This window comes from Equus asinus, chromosome 8, assembly GCF_041296235.1.
Source record: "Equus asinus isolate D_3611 breed Donkey chromosome 8, EquAss-T2T_v2, whole genome shotgun sequence".
In the NCBI taxonomy this organism is placed as follows: Eukaryota; Metazoa; Chordata; class Mammalia; order Perissodactyla; family Equidae; genus Equus; species Equus asinus.
Genome location: NC_091797.1, coordinates 29,846,799 through 29,867,003, shown reverse-complemented (window position 1 = coordinate 29,867,003; position 20,205 = coordinate 29,846,799). Strand labels below are relative to the sequence as shown.

At 56.6% G+C, this 20,205-nt stretch overlaps 2 protein-coding genes across 5 annotated transcripts; one reads left to right on the top strand and one right to left on the bottom strand.

Annotated features, from left to right (window-relative positions):
- Positions 1-1,688: 1,688 nt before the first annotated feature.
- Positions 1,689-11,177, top strand: HMGA1 (high mobility group AT-hook 1). 2 transcript variants are annotated; one of them, XM_070515076.1, is made up of 6 exons: positions 1,689-1,826; positions 2,072-2,185; positions 5,465-5,610; positions 7,731-7,814; positions 8,499-8,549; positions 9,839-11,177. In XM_070515076.1, exons 3-6 carry the CDS (start codon positions 5,509-5,511, stop codon positions 9,890-9,892), a joined length of 291 nt encoding a protein of 96 aa, XP_070371177.1. In that variant the 5' UTR covers positions 1,689-1,826; positions 2,072-2,185; positions 5,465-5,508; the 3' UTR covers positions 9,893-11,177. The 2 variants fall into 2 exon arrangements, with proteins under 2 accessions (XP_070371177.1, XP_044632418.1); XM_044776483.2 differs by having other exon boundaries at positions 1,696-1,826; positions 5,465-5,643.
- On the bottom strand, positions 11,176-14,038 carry SMIM29 (small integral membrane protein 29). 3 transcript variants are annotated; one of them, XM_044776488.2, is made up of 5 exons: positions 13,817-13,947; positions 12,662-12,765; positions 12,379-12,404; positions 11,946-12,051; positions 11,176-11,821 (listed from the first exon to the last, which is right to left on the bottom strand). In XM_044776488.2, exons 2-5 carry the CDS (start codon positions 12,710-12,712, stop codon positions 11,756-11,758), a joined length of 249 nt encoding a protein of 82 aa, XP_044632423.1. In that variant the 5' UTR covers positions 12,713-12,765; positions 13,817-13,947; the 3' UTR covers positions 11,176-11,755. The 3 variants fall into 3 exon arrangements, with proteins under 3 accessions (XP_044632423.1, XP_014701774.1, XP_070371178.1); XM_014846288.3 differs by having other exon boundaries at positions 11,331-11,821; positions 12,602-12,765; positions 13,817-14,038; XM_070515077.1 differs by having other exon boundaries at positions 11,333-11,821; positions 11,946-12,012; positions 12,602-12,765.
- Between the last annotated feature and the right edge of the window lie 6,167 nt (positions 14,039-20,205).

Genomic DNA, 20,205 nt, shown 5'->3' with positions numbered 1-20,205 from the left:
CGAGGCCTACTAAGCGCGCGCTCGGGGCGCAGGGCGGGAAGATGGAGGGCGGCGCGCCAGCCCTCCCGCCCCACCCCCACCCCAGCCCTAGACAAAGGGGCACGCCGCCCCTCCCCCAGCCGCTCCCTCGCGTCCTCCCTGCGCCCTCCTCTCCCCTCGGGCCGCCCTTCGGTGACTTCCTCTCCCCTGCAGGGACAGCCTGGGGACTTCTCGGGAACTGTGCTTCACCTGGGCGCCGGGCGGGGAGCCAGCGCGCGGAGGGCGGCCTCCCGGCCCACCCCGAGCCCGGCCGGGCCCAGGCCCGCGCCCTCCGCTCGGAGCCCGCTCTCGGCCCCGGCGCCCTCCCGCCCGGCGCCCCGCCCCCACCCGGCCGAGCACGTGCTGCCCCGGGCCCGGAGCGCCAGCCCGCTGCCCCGGGTGGGGGCTGGGCCCACTCCCGGCTCTGCTCCCCACCCCCACCGGAAACATTCCTGAAACATTCCTGAAACTAGGAGGCCCGGCCCCGCTGGTTCCCCACCCCGCCTCCACTCTAGGCGCAGGGCTTTCCTGGCGGCCCCCCTCCACCGCCTGCTCGCCCCCCGAGGAGGGGGCTGGGCCGGGGCCTCGGCTGACCGGGAAGGAAGAAGGGGAGCAAAGAAAAACATGAGTCACAGCCGTGTGTCACTGGGCCGCATTGCAATTCCCTGCATCACGGGAGGTGTGGAAGGCCGCCTCAGGGACCCGGGGCGGGGAGGTGCGCCCGAGAAGGCCCCGGCCCGGCCTGCAGGGCGCGCCTCCGCCAGCGCCCTTTCTTCTCCCACCGCCCGCCCCGCCATCTTCCCACCGGGGCGTCCCACTCGGTCGTGCACTAAGTCGTCGGTGGGCCCGGCCGGGCGGGGACGGCGTGTGGAGACCCAGTCCCTGCCCTCAAAGTGCTTCCAGGCGACCACTGGCTCCCGCTTTCTTATTTGGAAAATCACAGCAGAGGGGGCCAGGGCACAAAGTGGGACCGCGTGTCTCCAGAATCCCATCCAGGTCACCTGAATGAAGGAGGCCTCCCTCCGGTCTACCTGCAAGCGAAAACAGTCGTCTGTTCGCTTGAACTCTGCACCTTGATTATGGTTCACTCGCAGCCATTAATGAATCAAAACTCTGGGTTTCACAAGTTTCACAAGACCTGTATTTCACCAGTCAGCCACACGCAGGCTGGCACTGAAAGGCACATGCTGACACCTGTCCGCCCAGGGGACACCTACGAGCCGCGGATCTGGGCGCAGGGGGCGGCGGGTAGGCCGCGGGATTCTCCAACACGCGCCTCTCTCGGCACCCCTTCCCGGTCGCGCGGACCCCCGCGGGCCCGAGCGACCCCGCACATCCACGCGCCCGCGGGCGCCCGGCCCACACGCCCGGAAGGGCCCTCGAGGTGGTTCTCCCGGGGACCCCCCGTTCCAGGCAGGAAAGACGCCCTCCCTCCGCCGAAGGCTCCTTGGCGATCCCTCTGGGCACCCTCCCACGTCTCCCGGCCCGGGACGCTGAGGAGTGGGCCGCTGCCTCGGTTCCCAGCCCAGCCTCCCGCGCGCCCGCCCCCAGGCGCCGAGCACCGTGCGGCCCTTCGCGCAGTCAGCACCCACCCGCGCGGCGGCGGCGGCTGGCGGGCGGCCGCCCTTTTAAATCCCCGGGCTCATTTGCATGGCCCCGCCCCCCTCGGTGACACGGCTGGCGCGGGCGGGCCCGTCCCCCCTGCCCCTGGGTCGCTCTTTTTAAGCTCCCCTGAGCCGGGGCTGCGCTCCTCTAATTGGGACTCCGAGCCCGGGCTATTTCTGGCGCTGGCGCGGCTCCAAGAAGGCGTGAGTTCGCGGCCCCTCCGGTGGCTCCTCTTTTTTTCATATCTATCATTTAATTAAATTATTTATTTATTGAGGCCGCGCACGGGCCGTGCCTAGCTTCCTGCCCCTCGCCATCCTTCGCGGGAGGGGGGATATTTTTGTCCCCCCCGCCTGGATGTGACATATAAATACCCCGCGGGGGCCTGGGCGGCGAGCACGCGGCGGCGGCGATCTCTGAGCGCCTCTGCTTTCTCTCCCGGTTTCAGATCCGCATTTGCTACCAGCGGCGGCGGCGGCGGAGCCAGGCCGGTCCTCAGCGCCCAGCACCGTCGCTCCCGGCAGCCCGGAGCGCGCACCGCAGGCCGGCGGCCGAGCTCGCGGTGAGTCGTCCCCGGGGCCCGCGGCGGCGGCGGCGGAGGGGGGCGCCCGCGCCCCCGCCTGCACGCCGCCCCTCCTGCAAGCCGCCCGGGGCTGCAGCGCGCGCCTCCGGCTTTATTCCCAGGCCGGGGCTGCGCGAGCCGCCGGCGGGGGAGGGCCGCGCGGCGCGGGGGCGGGCGGCGGGGCCCGGCGGCGCGGGGAGGGCGCCCGCACCCCTTCCCCCGCGCCGCGGGCGCCCTGCGGGGGGCGGGGACCCGGGCCGGGCGCGCGGTGGGGGAGGGGGCGCGCGGCTGCGGCGAGCGCGAGTTGTGCACCCGGCAGAGCCCGGTGCACCTCGCGCGGCCGCCGCTCCGTCCGAGCCCGAGCCCGGGCCCTGGGCGTGGGGGGCGGGGAGAGGAGCGGGCTGCGGCGCCGCGGGAGAGTGGGGGGCCGGGCGCCCCTCGCAGCCTGGGGAAGTTCGAGAAGTGAGGGGGATGGGCAGGAACCCCGCAATTCAGTTCCACTCCCGTTTGGCGGTTGTCCCGGTGGCCCCCCGCCCCTAAGGCCGAGTCGCCGGCCTGGGTTTGGGGCTTCACCCCGACCCCACCTCTGGCCCGGCCCGCGCCTCTCCAGCCCCCAGGGCCGGGCCTGCCCTCCGCCCCCACAAACTGGTTTCTCTGCTTTGCTGGGCTCTGTTGGTACTAGTCCCTTTGACTCCCCGTTTCAGTTTTTTTTTCTGGGGCTTTATTTTGCGGGGAGGGCGCGGAGGGAGGTGGCTTTCTTCCTCTCACCCGCGCCCGCGCGCGCCTGGTTTCCTGCCCCAAGGCGGGCTTGGGTGCCCCCTCTGGCAGGAAGTGGGGCCGGGTGCACCCGCGTGGCGGTGCATGCGGTCGGGGTGCACCGGTTTCCCGCGCCTGCAAGAGCGGCCTGCGCCCCTCCCCCCGCGCGCTCCGACCCCTAGTCCCGCCGGCCAACCTGCAACGGCCGGGTGCAGACTCTTGCAGAGTCACCGTGAGGCCGGGTCTGTAGCGGGGGGTGACAAGGACTTTAACCAGCCTCCAGTCGGGTGAGGAAAGTGGCGGGCTAGAAGGGTCGCTAAGAACCTACTTCATCCTGCTCGCCAACTTGCTGTGTGACCTTGGGCAATTCAGCAGGCCTCTCTGGGCTACTTTTTTTTTGGAAAACAAGGGAACCTCGTGATAATTTCATAGGGTCATTCCTGAGATACCCTAAGCGTTCGTGGAGCACACGTTTCATGCACGGTATATGGAGGGGACAAGCTTGAGGCCCAAAAGGGCTTATTACAAACTGAAGGATTGAGATTGGGCCCTAAATGTGGCTTTGCCAAGCCAGGCTTCCGATGTTCGGAAACAGGTGGAAGGAGACACACATTTGTTGGTCTCACCAGAGAGGGCCTCGGGCCTTCATTCAGGCCATGGAGGCCTGGATCCCAGGGTTGGGTAAGTGGATTAAAGGGTCCCCAGCAGCAAGAAATGGGAGGAAGCAACAGATGAAGCAAGAGCTTCCAGGGAGACCCACCGGGATTCCCAGGCAGGCCAGGCCTAGGCTCTCTGGGATTAGGGGCTGGCATCCACCCACTGGAGCCCCTCCGTGAGGGCCCTCCGGCAGACCTCCTGAGGTTAGCACTCATTTGGCTGATGAATTTTGATGTTTAGTTTGAAGGGGGGCCTGTGGTGTAATGTAAGATTCTAATCACTGCCTGTAATTACAGAGCAGGCCAGGCCACTACTGACGAGCGAGATAAATCACCAACCACCCTGTTTAAAAGCGTCTGAAATATTATCAAACAGAATAATTACCAGACCAGGTCCTCCAGTCGGGAGCGTGCCATCCCAATGCTCCAGGACGGGGCCTCGGGCCCTCTGGACGTCACAAGTCGACAAAAATGTTTTCTCCTCTGGTTGAGTTAAAGTTGGGAATTGTCTGAAAATCTGAAAAGGGAAAGAAAAGTCGTTTTCAAATGCTGTAGTTCGCGTTTTGAGGGAAGATTTCCCGTAGCTTAGACATTCGTAGCTCTTCTCCGGTTTGGTCCCTGCGCCCCTCGGGAGAGGTCGTAGAGGCGGGTGCCTTACCGTTACCCCCGTTTTCCAGATTGAGGTGCTTTCAGAAGCAGGGCCACTTGGGCCCACCCTTTGCCAAGGGCAGCCAGGAGTTGGGTCCCAGGGAGGTGTGGAGCCGGAGGTCTCCCAGGTCGTGTCTCTCTGTAACTTGGGGGTGATAACTGAGAGGACCCTCACTGTGGGATGGTGATGTGGGGGGACCTCACTGCCCTTTTTAAGCCTCTAGAAGAAGCTCCCAGGTACAGGGTGCAGGTACTCCTGCAGCAGGAGCTTTTTACCTATGTCCAAAGTTAACGGGGTTGATTAAACTCGAACAGGCGTCTAAGAAAAGGAAGGTGCTAGAAAAGGACCAAGAAGCTTTTGGGATCCGCACTGGCAGGGCACCAGGGGGCCAGGTGGCATGTGTCGGAAGGGTCCATCTCAGTTGGAGAAATCCTTGGCCCTCCTGTAAGCAGGCTTCAGAGAGAGATCTCATCTGACTTCAGGTGGGTGGGGTAGGGATGAGGGGAAAGGAGACCCACCTGTCGGCTTTGGGTCCCTTGTCCTCCCCCAACCTCACCCACTGCATTCAACCATCTTCCCCCCTCTCAAATTGTCCCCAGCTTGGAACCCCAGGCTTGACCCCAGGAGAGAGCAGGGGAGAACTGGTGGGGTGGGGACCAGCCCTGGCTGTGGGATAGGTTGGCCCTTGTAGCGTTTGGTCCCGAGGCCTGGATCTGGGCAGGTAGGTGGTACTGTTGGCGAGGTCCGCCTGGGGCTTGATGCCCATGGTGCCAGGTGTCTAGGGCTCATTCTTTACCTTTCCTCTCTTGTTCCCTGTGAGCTACTTGGGCTTGGTTTTCTCTTAAAGAGAAAGGGAAGCTGGTCAGGGAGAGGGCCCTGGCAGTGTGAGGACCCCTACCTTGTCCCCACCTTTGCCCAGGGCGGCCTCACCCACAGAGCCACATCTGAGCTGGCTGTGCTTCTTGGGCCTGGGCCCTGTGGAGGTGGCAGGACAACAAAGAGCCCTTCTGAACAGGAGATAAGGAGCTGATTAGGGCCAACGGCCCAGCCCCACCCTGTGGCAGCATGCTGGGGCTGGGCCGACCCTCCCCAATCCCAGGCAGGGTGGGATCCTGGCTACCCCTGGGAATAGGCAGTTTCTTGCAGAGCAGGAGCGTGAGGGTGGAGGGTGGCCGAAAGCAAGACGTTTTGTTTAGAACAGCTTTTCTTCCCTCGCAGCATCCCAGCCGTCGCTCCTCCACCTGCTCCGGAGAGAAGGGAAGATGAGCGAGTCGAGCTCGAAGTCCAGCCAGCCCTTGGCCTCCAAGCAGGAAAAGGACGGCACTGAGAAGCGAGGGCGGGGCAGGCCGCGCAAGCAGCCTCCGGTGAGTCCCGGGACAGCGCTGGTAGGGAGTCAGGTGGGTGTCCAAACCTTTGCCTCGGTTTACCCCGTTGCACTAGGGAGGTGCCAGCATCTCAGCAGGTGAAAATAGGAGTGGACGGATGCAGAATCTTTCCTATCTATATGTATGTGACCGCCCGCCCTCATCCCCCATCACATGCTCTGTGCACCCTACACATGCAACCCGGGTCAGAGCCTCTTGAGACCCCAGGAGAGAAGTGGGGGCATGCAGGAAGTCCAAGCCAGAAGTGACCCAGTGGTCACGTAGGCCAGTGCTTACACTGTAAACCACCAACCCTTTATTTCCAGTCCATCAGGGACCAGTGTGTTTATAAAACACAGTAATGATGAGTTATAGGAACATGAAAATACATATACGTGGAAGTCTGGGGTTTTTAGTCATTAGACTCGTTGCGCATATTATTGTTCTGTCAATTCATTATAAGCGGCTTTAAATACTCATTGTCAATTTCTGTACTTCCGCATCCCAGGCCAGTAACCTGTTCATGGGCTTCACGTTGAGTGGCCCCAGACTGGGCTTTGCCCCTAGCTCTATAAAAGGAAACCAAGGGGCCGGCCCAGTGGCCCAGTGGTTAAGTGCGCATGTTCCGCTTCGGTGGCCCAGGGTTCACTGGTTCGGATCCCGGGTGCAGACATGGCACTGCTTGTCAAGCCACGCTGTGGTAGGCGTCCCACATAAAAAGTAGAGGAAAATGGACACAGATGTTAGCTCAGGGCCAGTCTTCCTCAGCAAAAAAGAGGAGGATTGGCGGCAGATGTTAGCTCAGAGCTAATCTTTCTCAAGAAAAAAGAAAAAGAGGAAACCAAAGCCCAAGAAGTCGAAAATGTTAGGGAGTTGGTGGCAGAGTGACCCTCAGAACCCTGGTACTGTCCGCCCCCCCCAAGGTCCCATGGGGTTAGAAGGCCAGCTTGGCACTGAGGGGCACCCTAGGGAGCATGACCAGTCAGGCTGTGGGGGCCACCTGTCATGTGGTGGAGATCTTGGATTCTCAGAGAGGGGGCAGCTGTCCCCTGAGCAAGGGGCAGCTGTTGGTGAAGCCCAGTTACTTTCCTTTCCTGGGCAAGAAGAGGGGAGGAAAGGAACTGAGATGGATGCATCCGGCCTCGGGCTTCCCCATCTGGAAGGTGGAGACAGTGGGCTGCACTGACTCCTCAGGAGACGTGAGGCAGGAGTGTGGACGTGTGTAGTGGAACTCATCTGCCTCTTTCAGAGCCCACAGTGTGTATGGGGCGAACTCATCCTCTTAGTCTGGTTCCCTTGTCATCATCCCTGGCCCCCACGCCTGCCGCCTGTTTGTTAGCTGGGGTCAGTGGGGGAGTCAGAGCAGGGGTGTTGGGTTACTGGACCATAGTCATAAACAGCCTGTGGGCAGCCATCCTGGGACACCATAGCTGACGCGCCTTTATGCGCAGCTTCTGTGTATTATGCAGCAGCTTTTTAGACTGTCTCCTGCGTACTAACATTTCAGCAGCAACCACGGCAGGGATCTCTGGGGTTCCGAGATTCCCGGCGTAATTCCTTCTCCCTGGGAGGCAGTCTGGAGGGAGTGTGTTTGCGGGTAGAAGCTGGAGGCTCCCTCTGGTGGGGACGATCCGTGCCCCTCTTCTGCATCCACTGCCGTCTCTGGCACGTGTCATCTGAGGGGGTGGGCAGTGATCATCAGTGACCACGTCCAGGTCCAGAGCCTGGCACTGGACTTGGACATTCTTCATTTAGTTTTCATGACGCACTGCGCTAAGTCTTGTCACCATTCACAGATGAGGAAACTGAGGCCCAAGCATTGACTGTATTGCCCAGGATCTTAGAGCTAGTCAGTGGCAGAGCTGGGACATGGGCAGAGCTGTCCGTTTTTCTGCCCCGATGCTGCCTTTCCCAGGGGTCTTCTGGCCTCTTGTCATTTTGTCACAGGGAAGCGAGGGGGCGGGCTTTGCAAACTACGGTCAAACCGAGAACTTGACTCCACAGGCTCGCCGCCGTGGTTCCTATGATGGCTTGATAGAACTGCTGGGGTGGGGCAGAGGGCTGTTTTCTGAACGGGGTGGGACAGGTGGCATGTGTCCCTGACTGCCCTATCTTTGCAGAAGGAGCCCAGCGAAGTGCCAACACCTAAGAGACCTCGGGGCCGACCGAAGGGGAGCAAAAACAAGGGCGCTGCTAAGACCCGGGTGAGGCTTGAGGTGGGGCCGCCGCTGGTGGGCGGAGAGGGAGGAGGACCCTCCCACAGCCTCAGTGTGGGCAGGTCGGGGAAGGGCTGGCTCGTCCTGATTCTGCGCCCCCTTGCCTGCCATAGTGGTGGTGATGGGTCTTTGCTAATTGGGGAAAGCAGGGTGATGAATGAGGCCTCACTTGGGGGGCCTTGGTCCTGCCTGGGACAATGGGGAAATCAAGTCAGAAGTCCTGCAGCTTTCCTGGCCTGTAGAAGGGTGAGTTGGGAAGAGTGAAGAGGCAGCTGCACCAGCTCTTGGATTGAGAATGTTCCATCCCGGGGTCCCCTGGATCCCGAGAGTGGGGATAAGCAGGGAGGACCAGATTCACAGTGGCATCAGCCTTTCAGAGAAGTTGTTTTGTTTTTTATTTTATTTTTTTCTAAGACACGACTCATATCCTCTGAGTCATGGGTGGAGGAGGGAGTGGGGGGCGTGTGTGTATGTTGGGGGGGGCAGTGTGGCTGGCCAGTCATCACCAGCTGGACTCGGGTGGGCCTGCCTGGGTGAGAGTCCCGGGCCGCCCAGAGCGGAGGCAGGTGGTGCTGCCCCTCCCTGGTCTCCTCACCATCCGGGGCACTGGTCATGGGGTGAGCACTCTCGGGGACATTTTTGACTTAGTGGATCTTTTCTCTGACCATCTAGAAAACCACCACAACTCCAGGGAGGAAACCAAGGGGCAGACCCAAAAAACTGGTAGGTTGAAGGGGCGGGTGTTAAGAATGGGCGATGCTTGATCCTGCACGGCCGCCATGGAAAGACCGCTCTCCCTGACCTGCAGGGCCAGGAAGGGAGGGCATCCCGCTTTACCCAGGCCAGAAGGGGAAGGGGTTGGCCCAGGGCTTTTCAAGGGCTGTGTCCATGAGAAGTGAGGGGTCCCAGATACAAACCAGACCAGACCCCCTGCCCTGCCCTAGTTGGGGGGGCAGTGTCCCTGCCTCTAATCCCTCTGCTTCTAGAACAGACTCAGAACTTTAGGGGGAGCTTGGAAGTCATCTAGTCTGCTCCCCGTTATAGCCATGAAAGGAGGCCACACGGGAAGGGGTGAGGTTTGTCCTGACCATGATGCAGGGGAGGGAGGAAGAGCAGTGACAGAGCTCAGCCCTCGGGGTCATCGCGGGGCGGGAGTTGAGGTGCGGCCCCCCGTGGAGGCCCCTCACAGGGAGGCACCATCCATCTCCCAGCCCCAGATAGCTGGTAGTGGAAGTGGGCGGGCTGAGTCAGGAGGCTGCCTCTAGGGGGTGCATGCTGCAGTGGGGCTCCTTGACCTCCCTGGGGTGCTCATTCCTCGAGCTGAGCCACCACAGGGGTGAGGGGGGTTAGGGGGTGCTGGCTGGGCCCCAGGAGTGAGTAACAGGAAACAAGTTGTTTTGGAGTTTGTGCCTGGCACGGGGGCCGCAGGCCCGTGTGGTGTCCCGACATTCCCGCCCAGTGAGTGAGCCCCGGCGGCACACACTTCCCCTTCCTCCCCACCCTGGCCTGGGGTCAGCCCGCGGCCGGGCCACTGCACAGCCCAAGAGCTGCCCCTGTGGGCAAGGCCACTCGGTTCCCTTGCACCCACGAGGCAGGGCTCATGCATCCTCCAGCCACCCCTTCCCTTCCCATTTCCTCTCCTGGCCACCTCCTCCCCTCCCCGGAGAGCCAGTCACACCCTCACTTCCTCGAGCTCAGTGCTGCACGGGGTTCAGCCCCGGTCCCCCCCACCGTGGGACCAGGGGCCAAGGGGGCCTGGCTCTGTGTGAGCAGCATGTGTGTGGTTTTTTTCCCTCCCTTTAAATTCTTCCTTTTTTATGAATGAAACTGGGCCGCGGAGGCTGCTGAGTCACCCACACACTCAGCCCTGACTCATCCTCCTTCTGGAGAGCTGGGGAGTGCGGGGAGGGGTGGGGGCGAGCCTGGCCCATGCCCCCTCCCCCCGACTCTGGGGGTGGAGGGGGAGGGGGCCAGGCCTGGCACTCCTGCTGACAGCCCTGCCCACCTCTCAGGAGAAAGAGGAAGAGGAGGGCATCTCGCAGGAGTCCTCAGAGGAGGAGCAGTGACCGCGCCGAGGAGCAGTTTCCTTCTGGGACTGGACAGCTCCGCTCCGCTCCCACGGCCCCCACCCCTTTCCCCAGGCCCACGCCTCACCACCCACCTGCGCCCTCGCCACCACACTACACAGCACACCAGCCGCTGCGGGGCCCCCGTGGCCCGAGTGGGGAGCAGTTTTCCTTTGGTCTCAGTTCCCAACAACCCCATCTCCCACACGCACACACTTGCCCTCCTGGACAAAGCTGACTTCCCACTTAGCTGCACCCTGCACCTGCTGCGTCCCCACTCCCTAAGCAGGGGGACATTGCTGACTGGGCTCTTGGTTTGGGGGTTCCCTTCTGCTCCCCCACTCTTCCTCTGGCTTCCCATTAAGGGGCCTGGGAGGGCTCCCCTGGCCTTAAAAGGGGCCCAAGCCCCATCTCATTCTGACATGCCCCGCCCCGCTGTAGTGGCAGCAGCAGGTGCGGCCTATGGAGAGGGGTGCTTGGCCCCAAGATGTCCCCAGCCAACCTGTGTCTCATCGAGAGCAGCTCACACCCACTTTTCTTCCTTTCCATCTTGCCTAGTGCCTGCACTAGGTTGGGCAGCCCCCTCTAGGGCACAGGAAGGAAGGCAGGAGGGGTTTGAGCTCCCCATCCCCTCTAAACAGGCTCCAGCCCCCTTGCCGTCACCCTGGAATCTATTGCAGTGATGGAGATGCAGTCCCCTGTTAGCCAGGTGAGGTCCACAAAGTCCAGGTTCCCTGGGGCAGCCACCTAAGGTAGGCTGGAGCCACTCCCCAACCCTATCTGCGTCCACTCTAGGCCTGTTTCACCTTTCCTCACATGGGGCGCTAATAACAAGGAGCTAGCCTTGCCCACTCCCACCCTTCTGCTCCTCCCCACCCCCCAAGGTTCTGGTTCCATCTTTCCTCTGTTCACAAACTACCTCTGGACAGTTGTGTTGTTTTTTGTTCAATGTTGTATCTTAGACATCCGTCATTGCTGCTGCTACCAGCGCCAAATGTTCATCCTCATTGCCTCCTCCTGTTCTGCCCACGTTCCCCTCCTCCAAGATGCTCTGAGGGGAAGGGGCCTGGGCAAAGCAGGCTGGGTTACGACTACCCCAGTCCCAGGGAAGGTGGGGCCCTGCCCCAGGATGCTGTGGCAGCGTGCTGACTGTGAGGGTGTGGGGGCCAGCCACCTCCCCCCTGTTCTGTCGGGGGAGGAGGCAGCCATCATCTGTCCCAGCCTGGGGCCCCCCCTCCGGTTTCCTATTTGCAGTTACTTGAATAAAAAAATATCCTTTTCTGGACTGGAGTCTTCTCTGTGGTGGGTGGCTGGGGTAGGTGAGGGTGGGAACCAGGGATCAAGTGGGTGGGGGCGGCTCTGGAGGGGGGGTGGGAGAAAGCAATGGAGCCAGCTCCAGGGAGGGCAACTTCAGCCCCTCTCAAAGAAAGGAGCCACACCCCTAGCCACAAAACATTTTATTTACAAAATATATATACTGAATACTATACATCAGGCCCTGCCATCATGGGAACAATGCCAAAGCCAAGTCGGGGAGGGCTAGAGAAAGGTGCCCACGGAAAGGGCAAAGCTCTGTTTCCCGCCACCCTTCCACCCCAGAAGGAAAAAGTTCCCATTATCCCTGGGAGTGGGTGGGAGTCCACAAAGGACTGAAGGCCCAGTGGAGAGTGAGGTGATGGAGGCCGGTGCTCTGCAGGGGCTTAGGAAATAGGTGCTGCTGGGCACAGCCGGGAGGAGGAATAGAGACCCAGTACCCAGCAGGGGGAGCTGGGGGAGGGCAAGTGGGAGGGGGAAGCAGCAGACCACAGGGCCCTGGACACTCCAGGACCCCACGGCTCTGAAGATCAGGGCAAGGGGGTCGGGTCATGTCTTGACATCCAGCAAGGGCATCCGCTTGTGCTGGTAGCCACTCTGCCAGCCGTGTACCACCTGTGTGGGAGGAGACCACAGGACTGGGCTCTGGGCCCTGGCAGCCTTGTAGGAGGCAGCCCACTAGCCATGGCCCAGGTTCCAGGGGTGAGGACAGAGCAGACCCCCCTCTGGTGATGCTCACCTTGGGGTCTCCCACGTCAGAGAGCAGCTCCTGCTCAGCCTCATGTAGCTCCTCAGCAGGGTCATAGCTGTACATGGGGAGCAGGTGATGGCGAAGCCGGTCCACCCTGGGGAGCAGGGGAGGGGGCTCAGCCCAGGGGGCCCACTCCCTTCTTCAAACACCTGACTGTCTCCACCCCCAGCAAGGGCACGTCCAGTGGGTGCCTTTCAAGACACAATAGGGCTCTAAGAATACATGCCCCATTCTACAAGGGGCCTCTCACCAGTGGGTAAGCTGGGTCGGGGCAGGAAAACCTAACAATGGGGTGTGGGGAATTTGGGGCTTGTATCAGGATGGCTGAGGGCATCTGACATGTACACAGAGAACTCAGATCCTATGGGAAGAAATCTAAGCAGGATGCAGGGGAGGTAGCAGTGGGGACAGGGACACTCACCGCTTTTTCTTCTGGACATACATTACCTGTAATAGAGACAGCACTGTGGAGGCTGCTGAGCCCAGCACGGCCCACAAGGGAGAGGGACCCACCTCCACACCCTCCACTCCCGTTAACAGCAGGACAACTGTGATGCTGTGTGCAGGCTGGACCAGGCCCAACCCCCCAGCCCTGCCTTAGCAAAGGTGTGGGCGTATATGTGTGTAACATGGGGGCTCCTTACCACAGCCACCACCACCCCGACCAAGGTGATGAGGAAGAAAGGCCCCAGCACATAGCCCACCATGGAGTCACTGTTGGCCTGGGGGGCATTGGGAACTGTGGTGTTCCTCATGACATCGGCAGCATGGACAGAGGTGCCTCGGGAGGGCGCCTCCACTGGGCTCCCTGGGGAGGAGGAAGGGAGGTTGTCAGTTTCACCCAGGGTGACGGCCAGGCTCTGGATCCCTCCCAAGAGCTGGTGATACATGAAAACTTAGGTCAGGTACTGGGACAAGGGGTCCTCCAGGTCAACCCTTGCTAGGCTTAACCCTCCAATGACTCTCAGCAAATACTGGTGTAAAGGGCACCAAGGGGAGGCCCAGACCCAGGGCCTGAGACCTGCCCAGCTCCTATCCCCAAACCAGGGTGGGGCCTGGCTCAGGTGCTGGCCAAACATTTGCAGATCTCAACTCCTGGGGAAAGGTTAGATGTAGGTTCCCAGCTCCCGCCAGCACCTATGCAGCGGAGCAAGATGGGGAGATAAGGTAAAAACACGAGGTCTTGCACTGTGGCGTAGCGAAGGCCTAGGAGCATTTGCAGGAGCCAGCCTCAGTCTGGTCCAATAGCCACACTTCAAGCTATAGGCCCCATGCCCTCCTTGTCCCTGGTGTCACTCCAGACCTATAGCCTAGACATCCTCTACTCCATTGGTCTCATGTGCCAGGGTGGGCACAAGTGGGCAGAGCTGGACTGCATCTGCGAGGTGATGTCACCTCCCTCTGGTCCCCACCCTGGGCTCCGCCCAGGTCCCTCCCCTCTTGGCCTGGGCTGATAGGCGGAGGTGGAGAGGATCAGCTCCCACCGACAGAGGCAAGGAGACTGTCCATGGGCGGCTGCACGCAGATGCCCCAAGAGCCCGGTTCGCCTGGGTCTCCATCGGAGGGCAAGGTATGAGCTACCTGTCCCGGTGTCCGTGGGGACACTGGGCTTGCCCAGTTGCATGCACATCGTCCCATGGTCGAGGGGACATGCCGAGGTGGGGAGGGTGTCAGGTCGCTCCTTGGATGAGGACCAGCAAAGGCGAGCGGGAGGTGGTTCCTGAGCGCTGGGAGGCTCAGGCCGAAGGAGAGGTATTTGTGGGGAGCGCAGAGGGGCCCGGGCATCCTGGAATCCCGGCACCCCCAGGCGTGGACCCGCGCCGGCGCTCTGCAGCCCCTCCAACCCGGCCATGCCTTACCTCCCGCCGCTGCAGCTCGGACAGTAACGCCCTCGGTTGGCTCCCGGGCCCCGGAAGAGCCGGCAGGCGCGTGATCAAAGGACCCGGGGAAATGGGCGGGGCTTCAGCCGAGGGGCGCAGCCAATCCGGTGGCGGAAGGCAGCCGGCCCGGAGACTTCTGGAGCGGCCAATCCGGAGGCGGGGGAATGGGCGGTGCGACGGCGGGCACGGCCGGGCTGCAGGGCCCACCCCGCGGCGGCAGGGGGCAGCCGAGGGCCACGCAGCGGGGGGAGGAGGCGCGAGCGGGGCGGGGCTTCCCGGCGGCCCCCGGGCGGCCCGGCGGAGCGCGGGCGCGGGGACTCGGCGTGCGGCTCGCTCGGCGCTGGGCCCTCGGCCGGGGCGGGGAGGGGCCGGGCCGAGCTCGAACGGGCAGAGCGGGCGGGCGGCGACTGCGGCGCGTCCCTTCGCGCCAGGCCCTGCCCGGGAGCCCAGCGCCCCGGCGGCGTCCGTGGAGCCCTCCCAGCGCCCAGCCCGGCCCCGGGCCAAGCTCGCCCCCGCGCAGCCCCGGACCGCGGCCCGCACTGCCCTCTCTGCGCCCGTCCTCGCGTCCGTACGGCAGGCTGTGGGGCTCCGACGGGGACGCAGCAAGGGGCCTAGCGCACAGCGTGCCCCGCGGGCTCAGTTCCCCGCCAGCCTCTTCCAGGTTTTCGGGGGCACTGACGGAGCGGGGGTCAAGGCCCTCTGGGTCACGGGTAACTGGCTAAGTAGATACGCTTGGGTCGAAACCTCCGTGGATCGATAGTGTGTCACATTTACTGGAGAAATCTGAATAATACTGGTGGCTTACCAATGTCAGTGTCCTGGCTGTGATATTATACTATAGAAGTATAGTATACTTCCAGAGAAGGCTGGATGCGGGCAATCTGGCGCAGTGATCCACCTGGGAGCCAGAAGGCAGGCGGGGACTCTGGCCTCTTGCCTCTAGACACCACCATCCGTGTGGTGGGGAATCAGAGAGCGGGAAAAGAAGGAGAGAAACGCCTGGGTCTGGAGGCTCCAAGGCAGATTTCCTGGTGTCCTAAGGCTTTTAAGTCTAGAGAGTAGGGAGCCCCCCCATCCCAGGCTTGTGTCAGTGCTGGGGCAGAGGGAGGAGGCCACCCCCCAGGCAGGGCCCTCCGCATCTCACAAGGAAGTGGGGGTCAAGGACAGGTTTTAGAACCCAGGCCTCCTTGGCTGCCCACACACCCAACCTTTGTCCCCATCCTCAGGGCTTCCAACCACATACCTTGAGGGCCCTCTAGAAGCAGGCCTAGTGGTCACAGCGGCCAGGCCAGTGTATGGAAAGGGCTGAGGTCTCAGGGTCGGAGACTCAGCATGGTTTTGCTTCCCATATTCCCAGGTCAGAATACCATTCTGAGCTAGGCAGGGCAGGTGTGGCAATCCCAATTTACAAACCAGTAAGCTGAGGCCCAGAGCAGTGTGATGACTTCCCAAGGCCCTTGGTGTGATCAGCAAGGGTAAGGCAGAATGGGATGACAGGTGGGCCTCGTCCTGGACAGCTCTGTGCTGGCAAGTGCTTCAGGGCTGCATTCGTGGCCTGGATTGTTCCTATGATGAGGCTTCAGATCCCATGAGGGTACCCTCAAGCCTAGCCAGGGAACACTCCAGCTCTCCCTGTCCTCTTCATGCAGCTGCCACGTCAGGAATGGGAGGGATAGGGTAGGGCTGAGGTTGCTCAGTGCCACCCTGACAACTTTTTAAAATTTTTGTTGAGGAAGCTTGGTCCTGAGCTAACATCTGTGCCCATCTTCCTCTACACATGAGATGCTGCCACAGCATGGCTTGATGAGCAGTGTGTAGGTCCCCACCTGGGATCGGAACTGTGAACCATGGGCTGCCAAAGCACAGCATGCAAACTTAACCACTACGCCATGAGACTGGCCCCTGATCAACTTTTTTTTTTTTTAATGTTTTTTTTTTTTTTTCCTTTTTCTCCCCAAAGCCCCCCGGTACATAGTTGTGTATTCTTTGTTGTGGGTTCTTCTAGTTGTGGCATGTGGGATGCTGCCTCAGCGTGGTCTGATGAGCAGTGCCATGTCCGCGCCCAGGATTCGAACCAACGAAACACTGGGCCGCCTGCAGCGGAGCGCGTGAACTTAACCACTCAGCCACGGGGCCAGCCCCGCCCCTGATCAACTTTTGACTCTCCCCTTATCCAAACCACTATGGTTAGTGCCTGGGCTTATGTATCCACTCCCACTAATGCCTCAATGATCCTTGTGACCTCCCTGCTCCAGACTCACCGAACAAATCATAAAAGCAAGACCTGAAAAGATCAAATTGTTGATGAGTAATTTAAATGCATTCCACAACAAAGCTCAAGAAGGTTTATAGGAATGCAAAAATATCCAGCCCCCAACAAGGTAACATTCATAATGTGTAGCATCCATTAAAAAATGGATCCATAAGAAATACTCAGGCATGCAAAAAGGCAGGAAAACAATCTATAATGAGAATGTTCAATCAATAGAAACTGACCCAAAACTGACACAGATGTTAGACCTAAGGAGGACAGTGAAACAGTTATTAAACTGTATTCCATATGTTCAAAAAGTTAAGGAGAGACAACGAAGATATAAAAAAGACCTGAGTTGAATTTCTAAAAATGAAAACGACTATAATGTCTGAGATGAAAAATACACTGGATGAGATTAATGGCAGATCAGTTATTGCAGAAGAAGAGATAGTGAACATGAAGACACAACAATAGAAACTGTCCAAAATGAAACACAGAAAAAAGAATCTAGAAAAATTAGAAAAAAAAAATTAAAAGAGCATCAGTGCGCTGTGGGCCAATTTCAAGCAGCCTAATATATGGGCAATTAGAGGCCCAGGAGCACAGGAGAGAAAGAGGGGACAAAGATATTGGAAGAAATAATGGCCAAAAGCTTTCCAAACTCAGTGAGGACTATCAACCCACAGATCGAGAAAGCACAACAAATTCTAAGCACAAGAAACATGAAGAAAACTGTACCAAGGCACGTCATATTCAAATTGCTCAAAATTAGTGCTAAAGAGAAAAATCTTTAAAAATGTTATATCCAGAGGAACAAAATTAAGAATGACATCAGATTTTCACCCAAAACAATCCAAGTGAGAACACAGTGAAGCAACATCTTTAAAGGATTGAAAGAAAAAAGCTTCCAATCTAGAATATCAGGCAAAAATATCTTTCAAAAACAAAGGTGAAATAAAGACAACTTCAGATAAACAAAAACTGGAAGAATTCATCACTAGCTGACCTTCACTCCAAGCAATGTTAAAGGAAGTTCTTCAGGCAAGAAGAAAATGGTACCAAGTAACAGTATAGACCTGCCCCAAGGAATGAAGACCTCTGGTTATGGTTAACTACAGGAGTAAACATATAAATTTTTTTATTACTTAAATCTTTCAAAAAGGTAACTGTTAAGAAAATGATAATGTATTGTAGAGTTTGTGCAGCCAGAACATTTACCAAGATAGACCATATTCTGGGTCATAAAACAAGTCTCAAATTTCAAAGGATTCAAGTTAACATATATGAAAGTAAAATATATTACATCAATAGCATAAAAGCGGGACAAGAAATGGAAATACGTTATTGTAATGTTCAGACATGCATGACGTTGTATAATATCACTTAAAAGTGGACTCTGGCAAGTTAAAGATGTATACTGTACACCCTAAAGCAACTAATAAAATAGCAGAGTTATACTTAATATGCCAACAAAAGAGATCAAATGGAATAAAACATACTCAAGTAATCCAGAAGGCAGCAGAAAAAGAGGAGACAAGAACAGATGAGACAACTAGAAAACAAATAGGATGATAAACTGAAACCTAACTATACCAGTAATCACATTAAAGGTAAATGGTCTAAACAACTCAATTGAAAAGCAGAGATTGTCAGAATGGATAAAAAAGCAAGACCCAATTATATGCTTCTCACAAGAAATGTACTTTTTTTTTTTTGGATGAAGTTTAGCCCAGAGCTAACATCTGCTGCCAATCCTCCTCTTTTTGCTGAGGAAGACTGGCCCTGAGCTAACATCATGCCCATCTTCCTCTACTTTATATGTGGGACGCCTACCACAGCATGGCTTGACAAGCGGTGCTATGTCTGCACCCAGGATCCAAACTGGCAAACCCCGGGCCGCCAAAGCAGAATATGCACACTTCACTGCTGTGCCACTGGGCCGGCCCCCAAGAAATGTACTTTGAATATAAAGACTCAAATAGAGTAAAAGCAAAAAGATAGAAAAAGATGCACCATGTTTATGCTAGCCAAAAGAAAGTTGGGAGGGCTGTAATATCAGACAAAGTTGATTTCAGAGCAGAGAATATTACCAGGGATAAAAAAGGTCAGTTCATAATGACAAAGGGGTTAATTAATCAAGGACGTAAAAATCCTAAATGGTCACATGTCCAATAAGAGAGCTTCAAAATATTTAAAACAAAAACTGATAGAACCATAAGGAAAAACAATCACAATTATAGTCATAGATTTCACTACTACTCTCTCAGTAATTAATAAAACAAGTAGACAAATAATCAGTAGGATATAGTAGATTTGAACAACTCTATCAATCAACTTGACCTGATTGACATTTATAGAATACTCCCCCTAACAATAGTAGAATACATATTCTCAAGTGCACACAGCGGGGCCAGCCTGGTGGCGCAGCAGTTAAGTTTGCACGTTCCACTTTGGTGGCCTGGGGTTTGCTGGTTTGGATCTCTGGTGTGGACCTACGCACTGCTTGTCAAGCCATGCTGTGGCAGGCATCCCACATAGAAAGCAGAGGAAGGGGCCAGCCCAGTGGTGCAGCGGTTAAGTTCTCATGTTCCACTTCCGCGGCCCAGGGTTCGCTGATTCAGATCCCGGGTGTGGACATGGCACTGCTTGGCAAGCCATGCTGTGGCAGGCGTCCCACATATAAAGTAGAGGAAGAAGGGCATGGATGTTAGGTCAGGGCCAGTCTTCCTCAGCAGAAAGAGGAGGATTGGCAGCAGATGTTAGCTCAGGGCCAATCTTCCTCAGAAAGAAGGAAAGAAAGAAAGAAAGAAAGAAAGAAAGAAAGAAAGAAAGAAAGAAAGAAGGGAGGGAGGGAGGGAGGAAGGAAGGAAGGAAGAGAAAGAAAGAAAGCAGAGGAAGATGGGCACAGATGTTAGCTTAGGGCCAGTCTTCCTCCAAAAAAATTTTAAAAACCTAGTTTAAGTGCACACAGAACATTTATCAAAACAGAGCATATTCTGGGCCTTAAAACAAGTCTCAATAAATTAAAAATAATTCAAGTCATACAAAGTATGTTCTCTGATCACAATGGTTATATTAGAAATCAATAATAGAAAGACCCTTGGAAAATCCCCAAATATTTGGAAACTGAATAACAAACCTCTGGATCAAATAACTAGAAGATATTTTGAACTGAATAAAGATGAAAACACAACATATCAGAATTTGTGGGACACCTCTAAAACAGAGAGAGAAATTTATAGCATTAAATGCTTATTTCAAAAAAAGAAAGATCTCAAGTCAATGACCTCAGCTGCCACCTGAAACCAAAGTATGCAGAAAAAAGGAAATAACAAAGATCAATGCAGAAATCCATGAAATACAAAACAGAAAAATCAATGAAACCAAAAGCTGTTTCTTAAAACGATCAACAAAATCGATAAACCTCTAGCCAGATTGATCAGGAAAAAAGAGAGAAAATACAAATCACCAATATCAGGAATGAGAGCGGTAAAATCACAACAGATTCTGCAGATTAAAATAAACGAAGAAGAAACAGCTATTGGGAACAACTTTATGCCAATAAATTCAACAGCTTAGTTGAAATGGAGAATACATGGAAAGACCCAAATTCCCAAAGTGCACTTAAGAAGAAATAGGTAATTTTATAAGTATCTGGGTTGAATTGATACCATCTTAGCTTCAACAGCATTCAGTAATTCCTCCTATCCAATTTCATACCCACCTTATGTTACTGTTACATATTCATCTTTCTACAGTGTGTATATTTACATAGATTTATAATTAGTTTTATGCATCTGCCTTTTAAGTCATATAAGAAACACAAAAGAGGAGTGACATACCACAATACAGTAATACTAGTTTTATATTTACCCTGTAGTTATCTGTACCAGTGATCTTTACTTCTTCATATGGCTTTGAGTTATTATCCAGTGCCTTTTTGTTTCAGTCTGAAGGACTCCTTTTAGCATTTCTTGTAGGGCATGTCTATTAGCAACAAATTCCATTAGGTTTTGTCTATCTGGGAATGTCTTAACTTCTTCATTTTGAAGGACAGTTTTTCTGGATAAAGAATTCTTGATTGACAATTTTTTTCCCCCATCAGTACTTTAAA

Excerpts from the sequence above, each read along its gene's own strand:
- HMGA1 (XM_044776483.2), top strand. The coding sequence starts at position 5,509 with ATGAGCGAGTCGAGCTCGAAGTCCAGCCAGCCCTTGGCCTCCAAGCAG. Across the intron at positions 5,644-7,730 it reads CAGCGCTGGTAGGGAGTCAG|AAGGAGCCCAGCGAAGTGCC; the intron begins GTGGGTGTCCAA and ends CTATCTTTGCAG. Across the intron at positions 7,815-8,498 it reads AGGGCGCTGCTAAGACCCGG|AAAACCACCACAACTCCAGG; the intron begins GTGAGGCTTGAG and ends CTGACCATCTAG.
- SMIM29 (XM_014846288.3), bottom strand. The coding sequence starts at position 12,712 with ATGAGGAACACCACAGTTCCCAATGCCCCCCAGGCCAACAGTGACTCC. Across the intron at positions 12,405-12,601 it reads TCGGGGTGGTGGTGGCTGTG|GTAATGTATGTCCAGAAGAA; the intron begins GTAAGGAGCCCC and ends TCTCTATTACAG. Across the intron at positions 11,822-11,945 it reads CTGACGTGGGAGACCCCAAG|GTGGTACACGGCTGGCAGAG; the intron begins GTGAGCATCACC and ends CCTCCCACACAG.